At 39.6% G+C, this 20,712-nt stretch overlaps 2 protein-coding genes across 3 annotated transcripts; both read left to right on the top strand.

Moving 5' to 3' along the window:
- The first annotated feature begins 896 nt into the window (after window positions 1–896).
- On the top strand, window positions 897–12,445 carry LOC117587562 (activating transcription factor of chaperone). 2 transcript variants are annotated; one of them, XM_034278380.1, is made up of 5 exons: window positions 897–1,064; window positions 2,172–2,474; window positions 2,535–2,639; window positions 11,129–11,409; window positions 11,477–12,445. In XM_034278380.1, exons 2-5 carry the CDS (start codon window positions 2,300–2,302, stop codon window positions 12,089–12,091), a joined length of 1,176 nt encoding a protein of 391 aa, XP_034134271.1. In that variant the 5' UTR covers window positions 897–1,064; window positions 2,172–2,299; the 3' UTR covers window positions 12,092–12,445. The 2 variants fall into 2 exon arrangements, with proteins under 2 accessions (XP_034134271.1, XP_034134272.1); XM_034278381.1 differs by lacking the exons at window positions 897–1,064; window positions 2,172–2,474; window positions 2,535–2,639 and adding an exon at window positions 7,506–7,720.
- Window positions 12,446–15,317: 2,872 nt separating this feature from the next.
- On the top strand, window positions 15,318–19,406 carry LOC117587980 (BTB/POZ domain-containing protein 9-like). The gene is made up of 2 exons (XM_034278988.1): window positions 15,318–16,355; window positions 19,257–19,406. Exons 1-2 carry the CDS (start codon window positions 15,318–15,320, stop codon window positions 19,404–19,406), a joined length of 1,188 nt encoding a protein of 395 aa, XP_034134879.1.
- Window positions 19,407–20,712: the final 1,306 nt, after the last annotated feature.

Below are 20,712 nucleotides of genomic sequence, written 5' to 3'. Positions count from 1 at the left end.
TATTCAACAAAATAGGGTATCGAAACTTTTTTTCAAATTTCCCTTGAGGATTTTCAGGTTTTTTCTCTCTCACTTGAGGGACATTTCTCTCTCGCAACATCCCCACTGACGTATTTTACCGTCGGCAACATATTTTTAAAATACGTATTTCTTGTATTTAAATTTGGTATTCGCCAAAAACACATACCCAAAAAGGCGCCAAGATCAAGATCAATGTTTTGTACCCTAACGACACCAGGTGGAGAAGGAATGAAGTTGAAAGCATTTGCTGCGGCGCACATGGTGTGGTAAGTTGAAGAGTAAAGATAATTATACATACAACAAATTTGAACTGTTTTTTTAACGGGTGCCGATATATGTATACAGACCATAAAAGGGCCAATTAATCAAAACTAGGGACCCGATAAATTTTGAGGTATTAGATGGGGTAGAGGCAGGTCCCTTATAATATAATACTTAATACTCAAAATGTTATATAAAATATAATATTAAATAATACAATTGGAATACAAAATGGAAATAGGGTATAAACATGTCCATACTATACTATACATATTAGTTGACAAGCAACAAATTGTCAAAACGTAAGATATTATTCCCACTCACGTAACGTTTTATGCTAATTTTGTTGGTTGACCTTTTTAGTTTTAAACTTAAGTTGGAAACATTCCAGGGAAAGGAAGTCGTAAAAACTAGCCAATCTTATGGAGAATTGATTGATAAATCGGATCAAATTATACGCCTAGTCCTGAGACTTCTAACCAGCTAGTAAAATCAAATAGAACAACGAAGTCGAGGAATATGATTGTTAAACGGTTATTTGTTACGGTATATTTTGAAAATGCAAGGGTATATTTCCGAGGGTCTGTCGGTACATTTGATCGATAATTATTCCGCGGTCACACTGGTTCCAAATGAGACGCAAAAAGCAACAATTTTTCCTCAAAAAGTTTTCGGCATTTATATTTACGTAAAAATGGCTTTATAGTTTGTGCGCAAGCAACAACAACAAGCACCTAGGTGCCCTAACACAACAACAAAATGGAAACGTATAAAAAGCAAGCGTAAGTACGCCAAAAAAAGCAAAGTCCCGTACATTCCCATACCATAACCCATTTCGCAATTTCGTACATGCACACACACTGCCGCACAGGTGCTGCACATTTTTATTGTTGTCACGGCTGCTGCTGCTGCTGCTGCTGCTGCTGTGTGTGTGTGTGTGTGTGTGTGTGGGGCTTATGTGGTTTCTTAGTTTTCCCCTGAAACGTGGCAAAAACCAATGCACTTGCAGTTGGGGCATGCAACACACACACATGGATTGGCCAAAAGATTGGCTGACGCAATCGCTGGCTGGAATTGAGTCACCTTGCCCCTCTGGCGTTGCATGCGGTTGCAATACAACACGTGTGTTGGTGGCGCGGCGGGAACACATCCCCCCATCAATATTTTTATGTATGAATCACAACTACAGTTGGGTTTGGCTGTGGATAGTTTCAAAGATAAGCAGTTTCCCCAGTTTGTATGTTTTGTTTACCGTGTCCCAGCTTTTCGAACTTTTGTGATGTGGTGTCCAGGATAACTGCTTGCTCTGAAAGCAGTTTTTTAACACTCTGAAGCTGCACTGCTTTTCCCCACTATAGCCAACGCTTCAAGGAGCTTTCCCTCCAAACCAGTTTACACTGTCTATTGCCAAACAAGTGCAGTAATCGCTTTCGCTGTAGCAATGTTTTCCCTCCAAGCTGCTATGCCTTCTGGCAGACAGCTTCGTAGGGCAGGTCCCCCAAACACACTTCTCACCCTTCCTACCCAACAAAAAGATAAGATTTGTCCCTTTAGTGCAACTTAAAGTTTAAGTTCATGTTTGTGTTTCACATATTTCATGGAAATTGCGCAGAGTTGGGGAGTCGTCGTTTGCTTATCAGCATGACTACGCATTCAAACGTCAGAGTGTGTTTTGAACAAAACTATTTAATTCGTCTGGAAAGGGTTGGGGAGGTGCTACACTGTCTGGGGGGCTATCACTCGTACAGTGCAGGTTATACATTTAATGCAATCTCGGGGATTCTAAAGTCTTGAGTGTTTAATCAACTGCACTGTACAGTGCAGGTCATACATTTAGCGCCAAATCATGAAATTTTACTTCTAATTGTTGAATATATATATTATTACAGCGCCACCATGGCATCCTCACGACAACAAGAATCACAGATACAACAACCATACACATTCTACGGACCGGATTTCATCTATTCAAGAACATTTTCTATATCAAGTTTGACATCTGATTTTGACACCCACTATGAACACATCAACATTTCACCAGACAATGGAGAGTTTGGATCTACCGCAGGAGCTGTATTGGGACCTGAAAATGGAGCCCCTGTCCCCAACATCGGCTGCGGTAGCCGCCGATCTGTTTGCGCTCACTGAGTCAACAGATGGAGTGTGGCTCTATGATGATAACTTTGCAAATGGTTTGTCTGCATTTCTACCCTACATGGCATGTTTCTAATGATATTTTGATGGATTCTTAGGCATTTCACTGATGGTAGAGGACGAGGAGGCTCTGGCTCTGGATGAAGAAACCACATTGGATCTATTGGGCAACGAAGAGTTGATTGTGGACCTGAATTATGAAGGCAAGTCTTTGAATTGCAAAAAGATTGCAAGGCAATCTATTATAATATACCAATATTGATCAAACAGCACACACGGCAATGTTGTTGTTCACGTTGTCTTATATAAAAGTTGACTGTTGGTAAATGTTGAAAATTTCCATAAAAATGTAGTTTTTGGTTAGTTATTTCTAAAGATGATAATTCTTGTATGTGTTTCAAATTGTATAGTCCTTGCTCATTTGTTTGTTGAGAGATCTCTATTGAAAAATTGTAACAGACTTAAGCCTTAGTTTAAATATATTCCATAATAGATTTGGTAAACGAGTTGCAGTTTTTGAAGTTCATGTTGAAGAAGTCCATCTGTATTTTCTTGAAGAATAGAATTCATATGATTTTGAATGCAATTGTTAGTTAGAGTAATTTTAAATTGGACAAATTCAATAGAATTTGTATTTAGAATGGAATTCATTTGATTTTAAATGAAACTTTTAGATCTTGGAAATTTCAATTCAAAATATTTTATAGTATTTGTATTTAGTATACAAATCGTTTGATTTCAAATGATATTGTTAGACATTGAAGTGTAGATTATATTCGAAGCAGCAGGAAATGTATTTTCACTATTTGAAACAAGGATGTAAAATCTGTAAGATTTAAAAGAAAGATTGTAAGATTTAAGATTTAAATGAAATTGAATTATTCTCCTATAAACAAAATCAATACACAATGTGAAACATCTAAAGTAGAACAGACAATTTAATCCTATGTATTTAGATTTTACCAATAACTCCATCATACGGTAATATTTGAAGTATTCAAGCCTGGAACGGTTTAAAGTTAGTCAATTAATTTGTAGGGAGGCTTATCCCATAATTATTATTTTTATTGCTTTGATTTCAATTTAGGCTTTAAAATAAAACAATTATCTTCCAGATACAGAAGCTTCTCTTATCAGAAGAATTCACCGCTTATTAACAACGTTCAAAGTTGAAATAAAAACATCGAATAGACACCTTTAGCATAGATATAGAACAGATATTGCCTACGTTTCTTGTACTTATGGATCAACCATAAATTTATGTTTTGTTTTGCTGTAAACCAAATACATTTTATGAATAGCTTCCTCGATTGTTCTCTTATCAGTCCAAAAACAATCGAAAAACAGAAACAGGCACTCATAATATACAAATATAAATAGCAAAAAAGAAAATAAAAACAGCAGGGGAAAAAACCCCAAACAAATTATAAATGCAGTTGAACTTTGAACGTCTGTCTGCAGAAATGGTAGACAGACACATGGCCCCCCCCCGCAACAGCACACATTTTAAATGAACAATTTGGAATATTAATTTTAACTTTTAATACCTACTAGTGGATATATTATATAACATTTCACTTCTTGTATGCCATTGGTGGAGCACACACATAAAGAGGGGGCCCGCCAATCCCAATTTGCCGAATGAATTTAAAATTTCAAATATTTCTGTTGTGATATTTTTTCCGTTCGAAGTGAAGTTGTGAAACCGGATCGGGTTTTCGCCTCAGTCAGCTTATTCGCTTATATGTCTCGTTTTCTGTTGTTGTTTTTGTCATGATCGTAATTATTGTTTATAAACGTGGCCCACAAGCCCAGGCCAGGGCTCTGTAATGGCCACAATTGCAATGCGAGAGCGAGACTCAGCTTTTGTGTCGCTCGATCACGCATTGAGCGAGTGATCGGTTGAGCGGGCGATCTCTCTTCAATACATACTTCGGCGATCTCTCGTACATAATATGGCGATCTCTCTTCCGATCGACTCTTTAGCCGATCTCTTTCTGCTCTTCAAACTGATTTCGGAAGGAATCTATATGTATTTCTAATCTATTTCCTATTAGTATACCAATCATTTGTTTGGGTGCTGTGGCTCTCTTTCGCTTAAACAACTTCAAACCATTCCAAAAATGTTTTAGAATTGAAGGTTGAAGCATTCTTCTGGCAAACCAGAAACACAACTTCTCGAGAGGTTCAAGGATTTATCAGCCTCTCCGATCAATGAACCAATTGACGTATATACATACATACATATATGTGTATAAATGTTTTTTTTTGTAACATTTGCTTATGGAAATTTTGAGAGTTTGATTCTTTATAATTATATTTTTAAGCAGGAAACTTCTTTGTTTTAAACCAAAATTTACATTTAAGTGGAGGACGTGCCCCCCATTTCGGGTAGTGTGTTCTTTATTTGAGGCTTGGCCTGGTCGCAGTTCCTATAAATAACATTCCAAGGGACGGGGAGAGATATCTTCTGTGTTAAAGAGAGTTCTGAAACGTCATTGAACTTTGGACATGCATTTATCATTGTCACAATGGAAGCAGAACTCTTTCCTTATGCTAAACAAAATGTATACCTAATAATGCTTCGTTTCAATCTATCTGCTCCAAGTTCAAACATATTATAAAACACTTTTCTGCCATTGGCAACAGTCAGCCACTCGGACAGCGCACCTCTATCTGCTTTGATTGCACTTGGGGGTTAAACAGAGTTCAATGCACGTCACACAACCACCACCTGCGGTGAGGTCTCAAATTGTAGGGCAAAAATAAATAGATTTAATTTCTTATGCCATTTACTTACTGTGGCCAGTACACGCTTCAACGGGGCCAACTGCCAGAGGGGTGGGGTTACTGACTTTTGATTATATTATAAATTATTGATAATGATGTGCAAAATATTATTGTATGCATATAATGTAATATAATATAAAATGCATTACTTTAGAGAGAGAGAAACATCAGTCGATGGACATTGAATAAAAGTGATACTCAAAACAGACATTTCTTTATGTTTCAGTTTGCAGACTTTTAGCTCTAGGGTTAAACATTCTTTGTTCAATCCATTTGAACCTCAAAGCTTTCCATAGATATTATTCAAGACCTAGAACTTGAAATTCTCAAACTCGGTACAATCATTTTCAAAATGAATTTAATTCACTACAAATTAATTGCTATTAATTTAAACATCTACACTGTCTCTGGCAATTTGTCTCCTAGATATTTAATGTAAATTAAATAAGTTCATCTACATTGTAGTAATTTTAGTAATGGGAACACACCCATTTTAATTACGTTTCTGGAAAACTGGTTTATCGAATCGACCCAGAAAAGGGCCTTTAGTTACTATGCAGAGGTATTCGTTGAGGTCAAATCTATCTATGTATACGGGTTTGAGATATTATACCCGAGGTGCAGAAAAAGTTCCTTCTAAAATCCCATACCATAAACACTCTACCATAAACACTCTAGATTAATGTGAAAGACGGAATGAAGGATTTTAGAACCTACAGATATGATCCTGATCTTCCTAAATCGAGTGTTTCGGACGGTATACAAATTCACTACCAACATAACTCTTTAATTTTAACATCTCCTGCAACTTTCACTTGTTTTTGGAGCTTCAACCTGTCATCGATTTCTGTGCACTCTCGCACCACTGTGTGCCCACAGTCCATTGGCTTGCCGCTTGTCTCATCGTATCGCCTCGGCTTCCACTGAGACTTCAACTCTGGGGCTCGTGCTGTAAACGGGCTGATAGCATCTCGTGCTCAAAATAACAAGCCAGAGATTGATCTTATTGCAGGGCTCTGCTGTGTCTCTCTCTCTCTCTGCCTGCTGGTTATGATGTCTCTCCCTCACTCTAGAGGGTTCTCTCTTTCTCGATCTTTCTCTCTCGCTCTCTGTCTCTGTGAAGTCTCGACTTTGGCCAAAGCAAAAACCTTGCACACTTTGCAAACGCCGTTCAGTAGAAAATCGTTACTCAGACGGCGTGCGTTACGAATACGAAACTCTCGGCTTTTGGCTTTGGATTCAGATTCAGCCACGCCCCCACCACCAACAACCCCTGCCACCTAAACCACAACAGACAAGACAAAAGACAATAACAACAATAAAAACAACAAAATAAGCATACAAAATAATAACAACAAAAAAGCACACGTCTTGGCGTTTCGAAAACGCGCAAAAGCCAGACGACGGAAAGACAAAACTGAAAAATTGATTTAAATTGAATTCCATTTCGGGAATAAATCAGAACAAATATATCTGAGATCGAAGTGCATAGATTCGAGAGCGCAAAAACGGCGCCAAACAAAACGAAACGTGTCCGCCTGAGGGGATCTACGATCAGAGCCAACTCTATGTAGCCTGATCTCCAGGATTATATAGAAACCCACCCCCTACCCGAACCCAGAAAGTTAGATATCTGTTTATCCCGTGACCATTTGAGTGTAAGAATCAAGGACTTTGTGAGCATGATACCACACTGTGGATACCGCTACATGTGGAACCGTGAAATTGTGATCAATTCGCAAAAGTTGGTGAAGCGACGCTAAAAACGGGCAGGAGGATTCGAGCCCACAAGAGTGTATCCCAGCACACCACACCATACACACATCTTGCGGCAGCAGTTGGATCCTAAGGGAAAAATCGAGACCCAAAGACCAGACCAGACGACACAACACGACAAACAGACAATAGACATTCCTTATAGGAAAACAACAAAAAGCACTCACTTCTCCACTTGAGTAACTTCTATAATATTTTTTTGTTTTTGCCACGTGTATTTGTGTTTTACCTTAGTTCTTGATCGTTTTGTAAATTTTTGTTTATATTTTCGCTTTTTTGTTATATTATTTACTCTGGCCTAAGTGCTGCGACAAACACCTTTTTGGATTTGTATATTCAAAATTTACACTGTGATTTTTTTTCTACCCCCATTGTTCTATTACAAATTTTTATATAATATCATTCTGATAAAAACATAGATATCATCTCTCTATAAAGTTTAGCATTTAGGTTTCGTTTTTTAATTTGTTTTGATATTTTAGAGTTTAGGTTTTTCTTTGATTTATTTCGAGTTTAGTTTAGAATTAAGACATTCCCACAAGTTTTTGGCGTTTCTTGCGCCACTTTTGCTCTACTCTTTTACTGCCTGAAACTTTTGTACTGCACTGAAACCTGAGACAAGCCACAAAACATCAGCACCACACACCCACGCGCACATTTCCTTAACGATTTACTGCTGCCGTAAAGATGAGTACGTATATATTTATGCAAGCCTATGGTTAGTACATATGTATGTGATTGAATGTACCTGATATGATATGATACATGATCATAAGGAATGTATTATTTTATTTATTATAATTGAAAAATTAAGGGGAACACATGTTATTCGCTAAGGGAGTTTACATTTTATACGGCTAGAACATGACATTTTCTTTTATGTTTTCTTTCCGGATAAGTTTAAGACGGGATATTTAATAATACATATTCAAAACTGTCGGTGAAAATCTGCAGACAAATGCATATTTTCTGTAACCATTCCTGTAGATTTAGTAATGGACACAGAGAATATCTTTTAACAGTATCTTTTGTACATCCGAAAGTATATTAAAAAAAAAGTTGTAATTCCCTTAAAAACGATTCTCCATAATCATATTCCTAGCTCCTGCTACCTACAATGCACATGCCTTAGAGAACTGCCACTTGCCGACGGCATTTTTGCTTAATATATATTCAGCCTAGGGTCTCAACATCATAAGCCTGTCCCACTGCTGCACTTGCTCTTATCAACAATTATTGTCACCCCACGTTCCGCCTCACTATCTCTCTTCTCTTAACGATGGAGGGACGGAACGGAGACACATCGAAGAGATACGATTACGAGTTGATGATGATGAGCTGTAGAGCTGTTTTCACATCTTTCTTTCCGATGATGGACTTACAGCAGGCGACTCCCCTTTGTCTCTCTCCCGCGGGTCAACTCCAACGTTTGGAGTGGTTTGCTCCAACTCCTGGTCCAGGCTGCTGCCTACTCTTTTGAGATGACTTTCCGGTCAAGCGGGTTTACCGCCAACAACTTGCTTCGTGTTTTTTTTTTACTTCTTTTCATTGTTCCATGCTCTCCCTCTGTGGCGATCGCTTTCAGTTTAATATTTATAAAACACATTTACATATTATGACTGGACCTGGGGATTGGGGCTGGTGTACACTTTGATTTTTGTTTTATTTTTGGGAAGCGACAAAAAATGCAAACAAACTTCCACAAACATTGAAAAATCACATTCGAACTAGACAGTTCCTGCTTTTTTTCGTAGAGAGATAACCCCCAATCAGAACTTTTGTGAACTGCGAATAACCTTGACCCACTAAGTGAATTTAGGATTTAGAAAATTATTCAAAATATTTAAGGAAGGAAATTTCATACTTTGGGAAATTCTAAGTGGCGGGGCTTTTCCTAACAATTTGTTGCATTAGTTTTCTCCCTGAATATTGTTTTCCACACAGGAGGAGGTGCACATTTTCATATTTGTTATTTGTGACTCAAGGTTGTACATTTGCTAATCGGGTTCCCACTAAATATTAATATTTATTTGTATTTAATTTATTATATTTTTGTTTGTAACGATTGTCCGGGGTAAACTGGCTTTGTAGTTGTCTTTCTATATCTCTCTCTCTGTCGTTGTTCTATTTAATATTCCGCAAATGGCAACATTGTAGACGCGACTTAATCGGCTCTATAAGCAAGTCCTATAGCTATCTATTGAGTACGAGTTGAGAACAAATGGCGTAGCAATCAGAACAATGGAAAATAATGTAATGTGGAACCGATTCTTGGGCAAAGTCTTATCTGTGATTTTTACATACATACATATGTATGTATGCATTTGCAGAGTAATTTAGTTCTATGTGAAAATTTGGAGAATGTTTTTATATTCCTTCCTTATGTTTCTGTAGCATACTTTTGGGTTGCATATTTATGGAAATTAAATTATACATATTTCAAAGTTTTCCTATCCTATAAATAATGGCCACATAACTAAACACCTATCTGGATAATTTATTAGTTTCCCAAACCTTCTAATGGCCTGTCAAGGTCTTAGATCGTGTCTGAAACATTGGATAACAAATCTTTGTTAATTAATTGAGAAAGCAAGGCGTTATAAGCCGACAAGCAATTATGATACTATCACCCCTCACTGATACCCCTCACATAAATAACTATTTATCGACATTTGAACCATAAAACATATGGATGGAAGCACTTAATATTGGCGCGTTCGCCCAACAATGGGTGTTTGTATCTCCCTTGTTTTTCACATATAGAAATGTATTATAAATGAAAATTTAAATAAGTCAGGGCGTGGCCACACAATCGAGAGTCCGATAGTCGCTGGCTCTGCCTCTATCTCTGGCATTCTACATTAAAACAAGATTTTTATGTAAATGCATTTTTAATGCAGTTACAGTTTTTGCTCTGGTTTTTACGTATTCAAGCGCAGCTGTTCATTCTACGGCTAGAGAGATAGCTCTATAGATAGATAGATCGATAGAGAATCGATAGGTGGGGGACGGGGAAAACGTGTTATGCTAATGTCCAGTCTAGGGAGAGGTGAACGGCGGCTCAAGGTGTCGGTCAGTGTCTGTCTGTCGGTCGGTCAATTTGTCAAAACAGGTGTCGCCCTGAAGTTTCTCGAAGGTTGTAGACTAGATAGATCTCAATCTTTATCTAAAAACTCTTACTCTCACTTGCGGTTTCCAGCCGACATGAAATCAAACAGTGAAAACGATGTCGTCGAACTACATAGGTTCAATATTTGACGTCTCTCTTCCTCTCGCTGTCGTATCTGTTCTTCATCTCAAGTTGGAATCAATAAAAACAATCAAACGCATAGAGAAGGAAAATATGCCACAATCAATATGTAAATGTTTACTAGAGTTCGTTCCGAACGACTCAAGCGAACGAACAGAGCTTGTGGCGTCCTTCGCTTCAATGGAAATAAGTTTCATCAATTGGGTATGGAAAAATATTATAAAGAAAAAAAAAAACAACAATTCTTTCTAGAGGAAATACGACGTAGTTGTTGTTCTTGAAGTGCAGTAGAGCAGGCGTGGAGAGAGGCGATACGATTGAGAGGAAGTTTCTCGATTAAAAGAAAGATTTGCCAGGATTTAACTAGATCAGATCGAGGATACTGAAAGATAAAGAGACTTTTGTATAGGCCCTGAAGTTCAGAAGACATTTAGAATATATCTTATTTAGATATCATAAAAACTAAGGAGCACTGCTGCATGACGCGCGAAAAGTAAACCAAAGCTAAACCAGATCTAAAAAAGTGTAGAGCTATAAAGTCATCGATTATCTCTTAAGTATCTTCGTTACAAAAAAACTTAATTAAGCCATTAATGAAACCTGCTAAATATTGATGTGAATAATCGTTTTAGACCAAACAAATTTCATTTATCTCAATTCTGGTTTGAAACTAAAACCAATTAACAAGAGAATGAACTTAATTAAGACAAAACCATTAGACTTACAAACATGTTATCAAAAGGGAAACCCAGAATCAATTGAATGGAAATTTTACAACCCTAAGTAGAACATATTTATATTTTTTAGATCTTAAATAACATAACTATACTACAATTCAGCGAATTTTTCTAATTGGTATACATTGTTTGCTTATAGAATGCCTCCTGGACCAAAAGGCCCAACTGAATTGCATTGACTACGAGACAAACAGCTATACCCCAAATGTAGTCGATGTTGGACAGCCGATAATACCCATAACCAAAGCCCACTATGCTGCTGCTATAGCTCCAACTGTGGTTGTTGGTGAGGAGTACCAGCCCGTGGATCCCTCTTCCATCTTGCAGCTGACGCCACCACAGTCGCCGCCGCAGTTCGAGGGCTACAAACAACAACCAGAACTGTCGCCAGCACCGGTACTCGTCAAGGTCGAGCAGAAGGTAAGTTCTATACAGGTATTTCCACACATAAAGAAAAGTCTTATTAAAGTTTTGAAATTTTTTGTAGCAATGCTATGCTACTGATGCTATTCCGGCCACTGCACCGGCCACTCCGTTCGGCTTCAACTCTGGAAACTGGGTGGCGGGCAGCGAGATTGCCCGGAAGAACCAGCTGATCGATGACATTGTCAACATGAGAGCCCTGGAGCTGGAGCGGCCACCCAACTGCCAGCAGCTGAACGATGACTGCGAATCCCAGGACTCGTCTTCGATGGGCTGCAGCAGCAGTAGCAGCGGCAGCAGCAACAGTAGCAGAGTGAGCGGCAGCATTGCCGATGTGGATGAGGACTGGCTGCCAGAGCAGACAAGCAGCAGCCACTCTTCGCCTGCTCACACGTCCATATCCATGGATAATGCTGGCTCGACGGCTGCACCCAAGAAGCGCACTCGCACTTATGGACGAGGCGTGGAGGATCGCAGGATCAGGAAGAAGGAGCAGAACAAGAATGCGGCCACACGTTATCGCCAAAAGAAGAAGATCGAAATGGAGAGCGTGCTGGGCGAGGAGCAGGAGCTGACCCAAGAGAACGAGGGTCTGCGTCGCACTCTGAGGGAGCGTCGTAGCGAGATGCGCTACTTGCGTCAGTTGATTCGCGAATTCTATCAGGAACGCAAGCGTTAGGCATGGCAGCGTCTCTCTCTCTCTCTCACCTAAGTTTTTGATGTCCTTTGCAAAGTTATCGTTATATAAAGTTACATTAACACCGAAGCATCCCCCTTTCACAAAACAAAACCACAAAACATACAAACAACTTTCTATGTACAACCAGCAATCATCCAATGTCCAAGACCCAACCCCAAGAATCGTAGTTAGAGTACCCAGCAGTCTGTCTTGGCCCACACTTTTTGGCACTCATGACGAGTCCTTGCACTCCGATGCACTTCCTGCCAGTGTGGTCGTCAATGACACAACAAGATCAACCCCCAGCAGCACAGGCCAATGTGTCGCCTTCCTGTGGCACCAAAAATATGCACCGTAACAAAAAAAAAGAGCACCCCAAATGAAAACCTTTTTGCGTAGTCTACTAAGAAAATATATAATCAATGGTTAATCCCATTCCCCTGTGCTGTGACTGCTGCACAATGTACTCTCGTTTCGTTCGATTCGTTTTTTGTTTTTACAAATGTAACAGAAATAAATTTGAATTTTTGTAACTAATAAATAATTATATGCAGAATATTATACAATACAATATATCAGCAATAAATCAAAAAGGTTTTCAAAAGGAAAAAAAAAAAAAATAAAATAAATTAATAATGTTTTTGGGGGCAAAGTAAAGGGTAAAGGGGAAAAGAATGGAAGTTAAATGTATCAAAAGTGTAGTTGGTGCCTCTCTTTATTGGTTGAAAGGTTTATTTTGTAGCAATAAGCAAATAACAATATTCAGAGTGAATATCCAAATTGTTCAATTATTTCACCACTTCCTACACAATTTAAAGTTGCATGCCTTCGAATGCTAAACACCCACAGACAGACCACAAACGAGTAGGTACGTTTGTGAGTCGCTTCGTACGCGTCACAACTTTAAACCCGGTACTCAGTCAGTATATACAAAGTACATATGTATGTAAATATGTATGTATTTAACCATTGAACTTTTTTTGAATTTTAAATTTTTTGTTCTTCATCTGTTATCTATCTACATACATATGTTATCTACATACATTCATCACTTCATACCTTCTCAATTCTAACACGTATTTTATCTCGCCCAGAGCAGCACCCTGTATGAGACAGAGTGTGCGAAATTTTGAAATACACATGAAACAGTGTGATTTCACTGCAATCGCGATGCAAAACTTGGATGCTGTAGCTTTTATAGTCTCTAATATCCAGGCGCTCATCAAGACGGACGGACAGACAGACATACCTCGGCTATTGATGCTGACCAAGAATATATATACCATATGAGGTGGGAATCTTTTACGCGTTACGCAAACTGCTCCGACCATTAATACAATATACCCTATTTACTCTTCAAGCACCGGGTATAAAAACCTTTCTTTAAATGCAGCCACAAAGCTAAAACTTCTTCCTACAAAAACTAGTACCAAATACAGCCAGTTTTTATTGCTCTTAAGCACAATAGACTCTTCCCACACTTTTGAAGCCAGAGTTTTAATTTGATTCACTTCTTTTTTGTAAAACTCTACTGGAAAAACCATCGAAAGGCATCGCCCATGGAGCTGTAGCCGGCTTTAGGGCGCATTAACTTTCCTATCGAAAGAACTTTGCTTAATCAATTTGCAATCAACAAGTTTTGCACAGCAGTCCCCAACCCACTCGAGCAGCGGTGTAGTACTCGTACTTTCACATGTGGGTGTGGATGTGGAAGGCGTTGATGACGTGAATATAATCGGATTATGATTATATCGATGTCGTTGTATATGCGGCAGTGATTAGCTTCCAATCGAGTTTAGGAAGGGAGCGAAAATGCATTGAAATAAAATCAAGAGAATGCCAATTAATGTGAATAATTCCTGAAGATGGAGATTGATGCACTTAAAAATGTTTGTACACCGACCGACCAGCCAGAATAGAGTCAAAACAAAACAATTTCTCAATGCTCTGGCATTGAGATTGGAATTGGAATTCGTTTGGGGTGGTGGGGAGGGTGAGAAGAGGCTTCTTTCTCTCTGTGGGATTTGCAACGCTCAGGACATTTTGACTGATGAGTCGACGACGTGAGAGTCACACAACACACAACTCGGCTGCTTCTTTGGGTCTCTTTCGCCATTTTCACTACTAAACTAAATTTTCCACATCGTTAATTTATATTAATATGATTTCTGTGTCAACGGTCGATGCGCTTGCCGTTGTCTAGAGCTCTCTGCTCCGCACTGTTCAGCTCTTCTCCCCATCGTTGGTCACATCGGTGGCTGGCGACTCCCCCCTGTCGTGTGGCAGCAGTAGCGGTGTTGTGGCAGCGACAAGAACGACGACGACGACAACGACTGCGACTACGATGACGACGCCCATGGAGGTCGCCGTCGCAATATTTATCTAAATTGTTATTTTTCACACTCCACGCAGTTCAATGAATTCGTGAAAATTACGTTTGGGACTTTGTGTTTGCTCGGCGCGCCGTCGCCATCGCCATCTCCGGTATACACACATATTTCCTTCCATCTTCCATTGAGCCCATGGAATTGGCTGGTTGGATGGTGACTCTTTAAGCGAGCTAAGTATATTGGCATAAAATTCAATTTTCCTCCATTGTGTTAATCCTGTTATTAGCTCTTCGTTCTGCTCCCAGGAATCCTTTCTATTCCCTGCGCTTAAATTCTCACTCACACTGTCGCATGGGGAACAGCGTCGCGAGAGGCTGAGATTTTTTTTCGTTGATGAATGTTTCCAGGTCCTTCAACTCGTTCCAGCCCTCCTCTCAAACATAAGGATAAACATAGACACAAATACGGTTGGTCTGGCATGGGCGGTTAAGGGTTATGTTTGGACTTTCTTTCTTTATTTGGGCGGAAAAATGTCTATTTATTTGCAGATTTATTTGCGGCTAAATTGGGTTTCTACTTAAAGTTTGGCCAAGAAGGGTTCTTGGGGATGTCGGAAAATGCAGAATTATATTCGGGAACACATTTAGAAGTATGTGTGAGCATTAGGAAATTCTTTGCAAGCTTTTAAACAGAACGAAAATTACAAAAGCATTTCAATCGATTGCATCTATATGAACTACAGCCTAAACAATATTTATAACTCCCTATCGATATATATCGTCAAGACGATATTCTATAAACTGAAGCCAGAGAAACGTCAGAAAAATAAAGTCTAACTTTGTGTAAAAAGAAAATTTCACAAAAGAAAACTTCTTCTACTTCGATAAAGGACGAGCATGAATATCGACTTAAGCATAAACTTGATGGAGGACATGGGCCGCCTTTGCTGGAGCGAACTGTATTCGGATGTGGAGTTTCTGGTGGAGGATCAGCGCCTGCCGGCACACCGTCTTGTATTGATCGCAAGGAGTGAATACTTCAGGGTCATGCTCAAGGGAGGCATGGCCGAGTCGCAGGAGCGTCAGATTCGACTGGAGGTGCCGCTGAACCCATTTAAGCTGATTCTAGTCTACATTTACACGGGAACTCTGACACTGTTCACAGTGGACGTGGATGTCGTGTTCGGTGTACTTGAATTGGCCAACTTCTACGGCTTCGTGGAACTCGAGAAGGCCATAATCAAACATCTGAAGAAGAAGCTATGCATAGATAATGTCTTGGCTACCCTTAATGCGGGACGCCGCTACATTCTGCAAAAACTAGATACAAAATGCCTCAAGTTCATCGACAAACATGCAAAGCAACTACTAAAGCACGAGACCTTCTACTCTCTGCAACAGGAATCACTCGAGGAAATACTGCAGCGCAACACGTTCTATGCGCCCGAGTTGGCCATTTTTGAGGCGGTGTGGAAATGGAGCCGCCACAACCCGGAAAAAAACATTAAATCGGTAGTCTCCCACATACGTCTGTCGGTAATCAAATCCGTCGATTTGCTGAATGTGGTGGCTAACTCGAGAATTGTCGAGATGAAACAAATAACCGAAGCCATCATAGAGAGGAGCACCCAAAGTTATCTGCCCCACCGTTACAGATGCGTCAAGAAGCATCGTCTGAGAGTAGAGCACAAAAATAAGCGAAAGACCTTTGATCTTGGCAAAATGTACTTGATCAACAAGATCACAATTATTGCAAAATACCAGGTGGATACACAATATGATTCTAAAGTCAAAATGCAGGTTTCCTGCAACAAGTTTGACTGGGAGAATTTGGAAATTCCTTTGTCGCAGAATGCCCCATATATGTGTTACGAGCCGAAGAAAAAGATGCTGTTTTTCCGCTTCTGGGACCGACCCGTTCGCTACATTCGGGCCGTGGCTTTATGTACGTGTGGCAGTAGGCTGTCTAAATTTAAAATATATGAGCTAGTTGTCTCGCACACAAGATCCTGACCAGTCAAGCGAGGACAGGGAAAATCGTGTTATTCTTATTATAAAATCGAAATAAATTCGTGCTTAGCCGATTGAATTTCGTCGTTGCTTTACATATCAATTTCACACACACACAGCAAATCGGTTTCACAGCTAACCAATTCGGTTTGGAGAGCAATTGTAATATTAAACCACTGGCATTCCAATCCGCAGATGTCTCCCCCAAGAGAAGTGTCGCTGAGAGAGAGAAATCAACGTCATCGTTAAATTTAATTAGGCATCAAATGACCAAACAGCCCAAGAGAAGAACTAAATCAAAAACCAAATGGCCTGAAAATGACCCAAGTGCACGAGCCATCATCCACCCCATACACCCATCCTCTGGGGCCAGAGTGGGGTGTCCTTAACACTTTAAAACACAATTAAAAGTCAAACCGTCAGCGCCTTGACTTGGCCCGGGTTGGGATGTAAATGGAAGCCAGTGGGCAATCCTCCAAGGACCCCGCAGAGTCCGCCAATAAGGCGCCAAGAGAGAAAGTGTGGTGTGCTGTGTGTGGGAGAGAGGTGGAACATGACACTCTCTTTTACATAACATTTAACAAAATTATAATGAGGCATAGAACGGGAATTGTGTGTGGCATAGAGTGGGAATTGTGTGTGGCATGGGTTATCCTTCGGGGTGATTGAAGTTTAACCCTTGGCGCATGTTAATGAGATGATGTGAGGAATAAATTTACGCTTTTTTGTTTAGCTTTTTTATCGTTTTTCGGTTTGATTCTAAAAAGATAATCTCATGCATGTGAGGAGCAGGGGAACTCGGTGGCGGTGACTCTAACTGTGGCTTATGTAATTGCTTGGAGTGAGTCATCGTGGCTCATGAGCTAACCGTGTTAGGCACCCATTAGTATAAATTCTATTAGAGCACTGAGGAAAAACTAAAGAGAAATAAGAGGGAAATTTGTCGTTGTGAAAGGCCGAAGAATTGAGTACACTTTGATATGTACAGAAATATTAGCTTGGGGCTCCCTAATGTGCAACTAGAATTAGTTGTTTTTGTAGGGAAATCAATGGTAAATAAATAAATATAGTAAACAAAATTAAGGAAAGTCTCAACTTAGCTGTACAAAAAAAAAAGCCCTCAGAAAACTGAAAAATATACATAAACTAATGCAAAAATATTCTGTTTTAGGACACCGCGGCCTTAACAACATTTCACACTGAACATCTGACACTGCCCTCTGCTAGAGTATATTTCAGAAATGTACTTCCAAAGTACTATCTACGAGTATGTAAGATGGGTATTATTTATGTAATTATCGCACACACACACACACACACACACACACACACACAGCAACAAAAGACAAACAGAAACCCAAATTGGTTTATCTCTCAGCATGGGACAAAAGCTTCCCTTTAGATGTTCATAATTACAGAGTACTCGGCGGAGTATACTCCGGCTCCGAGTGTGCAGTGGAAATCTTCCATTTGAGATTTCATTTGTTGCAATTTCATTTGGGTTTCCATTTGATTTTGCTCATTCTTTTTATAACAAATTTCTACTTTCCATTACAAGCACATTTTATGATAGACCCCACCCACCAAATGTTTGATTTTTGTTTTTTCCCATTTTTTCGTGTTGTTTTTGTTTTTTGAGCTTATCTAATCGTATAGAGTGCGAAAATGTTATTTTGGCTGCTTATCTACCCACCCGCACGCCACCCAATTTTCACACATTTTCCTTTTGTTTTCCCTTTTCCATTTACAGACACCTTTTGCACGTAAAAATAAAGTTAAATAATATGTAAACAATGTACGAGTAGGGAGTCAAGAGCCAAGCGGGTTACGAATGCGGGCCAATTTCAATTCAATTGGAATGTTTATGCACCCGGCAAATGGAACGATGATGTGGGGTTGCATTGATATGCCCGGAGGGTTGGGTTCTTCACTTGCAGAGGCGAAACTATTCAAACAAGTGCTTATACACATTATTCCTTGGGTTTATTGGATGTTTATATAAATTACTATGGGGAGGGGAAGAGCAAAGACTCTTTGATTGTTTCAAAATAAATGCTTTGGATGAATTCCATTTGGCATGGTCAAGATATTTGAAAGATTTGAATACAAAATTAGGGGAATTAGAATTAGAGGAATGGGGTGTTAAAGTTTTACTTCATTTAAATAGGCTATAAATAGACATGCATTCAAATTTTAGACATTTAACGCTTTTTCAGTGAATTTTTATCATTCTTAGGAACATTTTCGGTATTGATTCCTCTGCTTAATAGATTTAAAGAATAAATAAATTTCCTATATGCATGTATTATTCATAATAAATTCTGTAAAAACCATTTATAAATCTCTATTCCCAACTGCTTGTGTTCCTTTCTATCTCAAAACTGTAATTTCTTTAACATTTTCCCTTGAATTTCAAATCAATCAATGATTTAAATGCCAATCAGCTTTAACCAACGATTCAATAAATAAATTGCAACACTTTCCAAGCACTTTCCCTAACGTGTCTTTGCCGCTCTCTGTCCCTCTTTTGGTCACAGACAAAATCAAATGCAATTTCACGGCTATTTGAGTGGGAAACAAAACCGTTTCTCTACTTCCTTTTCCCAATAATGAAATAAATGAGCGCAATTTTCAATTTGCCACGCAGATGAGCCACAAAACAAAGAGAAGCTGGAGCTGTAGACTCCGGCTCCAACCCGTGGCATGCACCAAATGCAGTTGCCACAGCAGAGGATTTAAGCCAATTGCATACAGTACAGGACAGCCCATAAAGTGCGAGAAGGAAGGAGAGCACGCCATTAAGTGTGCAACATGTGCAACAATTAGCGGTATCCCTCGCTGGGCTGGGCTGGGCACATCTTTGACATTTACACGAATATCTCCTGCGCCTGTGCCTTTGCCTACTACGCCTGTCTCTATGTCTCCGTCGTACGTGACATTTGGGCAATTGGCTGTTTGGACATTTTCAAGTGGTAAGCGCTGAAAAGTGGCGCATTGCTATGTGCTGATTACATGGTTGGGTGTACACTGGCAGAAGTCATATGACAATGCGAAAAAAGCACTTTACGAGGTAAAGTAACGTCTCAGTGCAAGCTAATTGTCGTATATTGGATTGTCAAAGATATCCTATTTTGATGATTTTTGGTAGTTTGTCAACGAATCATCAAAAATCAGCTGACTTTTCGTTTAATACTTCTTCATTCGACCTTCAGCTTTATTTTCCAGTGCAGTGGCGTTCTAAACGAACGAATCTTGTCATTGCAATTGAAAGAGTTCGGCTCTTCTCTTGACATTCCTCTCTCTATTTGTGCTCATATCCTCATCTTTCCCCTTCCTCAAATTCCCTCAGGGAAAGAAGCTCTACAAATGTACATTTAATTAGCCAAGAGCAAGAAGCATTTCATTGCTCTCACTCCCTTTCTCATACTGCTCTTCTATGACATGATTTGTTTGTCAACTTGAACATTTGAAAGGGCTTCAACGAAAGAAAGAAAAAAAAAGGACATGCAGTCCCCTTGTCCATGGGATGTTTGGTATCCTTCTTGCATCATCTTTTTGTTGGTTAAGCAATCAAGAAGGAAAAAATAAAAGAAAGGTTAGCTTTGGGCACTGAATGCTTTAATACTCTTTCAGAGTCATTGGTACTATCGGAATTGATACAAACTGTTGGTAGATAAGTAAAAAGCTGCAGTTTCTTATGTTTTATTTGGGAACAAACACACACATTTTACGACTGTTTTTTCCAATGAAATCTATTAAAATCTGGACTGTGGAATAGAATGGTGTGTATTTTAGGTACATTGCTGTCTGAGCAACTCTGATCTCCTTAAAATCAGAGTACCCTTTCTATCCCTGCAAAGGACATGGGAAAGGGAAATAAAACTCGCGTCACTTGAATCCTTAGAAAAATCAAAAACAATTAAAGTTTGCTCAGGAAAAACAACAAAACAGAACTCATCAGCATGCCACACACGCGCACACATACACAGGCCGTACCCATCGTGTGTGTAAACATGTTCCATTTCCCCACATTACACCCACCCACACGCACACACACTCACACACACACCGCAACAGAGCAGATAACGTTGCCTACTTTTGCGCGCTTGGGTCGCCAACGCAAACAAGTTTTTGCGTGACGTCGTTTGACGTTTCCTTCTTTTACATCCCCCCCCCCCCCCCCCCCCCCCCCCCCCACCCCCCCCCCCCCCCCCCCCCCCCCCTCTCCCCCCCCCCACCCCTCCCCCCCCTCCCCTCCCCCCCACCCCCCCCATCCCTCCCC

The sequence above is a fragment of the Drosophila guanche genome, unplaced genomic scaffold (genome assembly GCF_900245975.1).
Source record: "Drosophila guanche unplaced genomic scaffold, DGUA_6, whole genome shotgun sequence".
NCBI lineage: Eukaryota > Metazoa > Arthropoda > Insecta > Diptera > Drosophilidae > Drosophila > Drosophila guanche.
The sequence above is the reverse complement of the archived record's forward strand: the minus strand, read 5'-3'. Positions and strand labels throughout refer to the sequence as shown.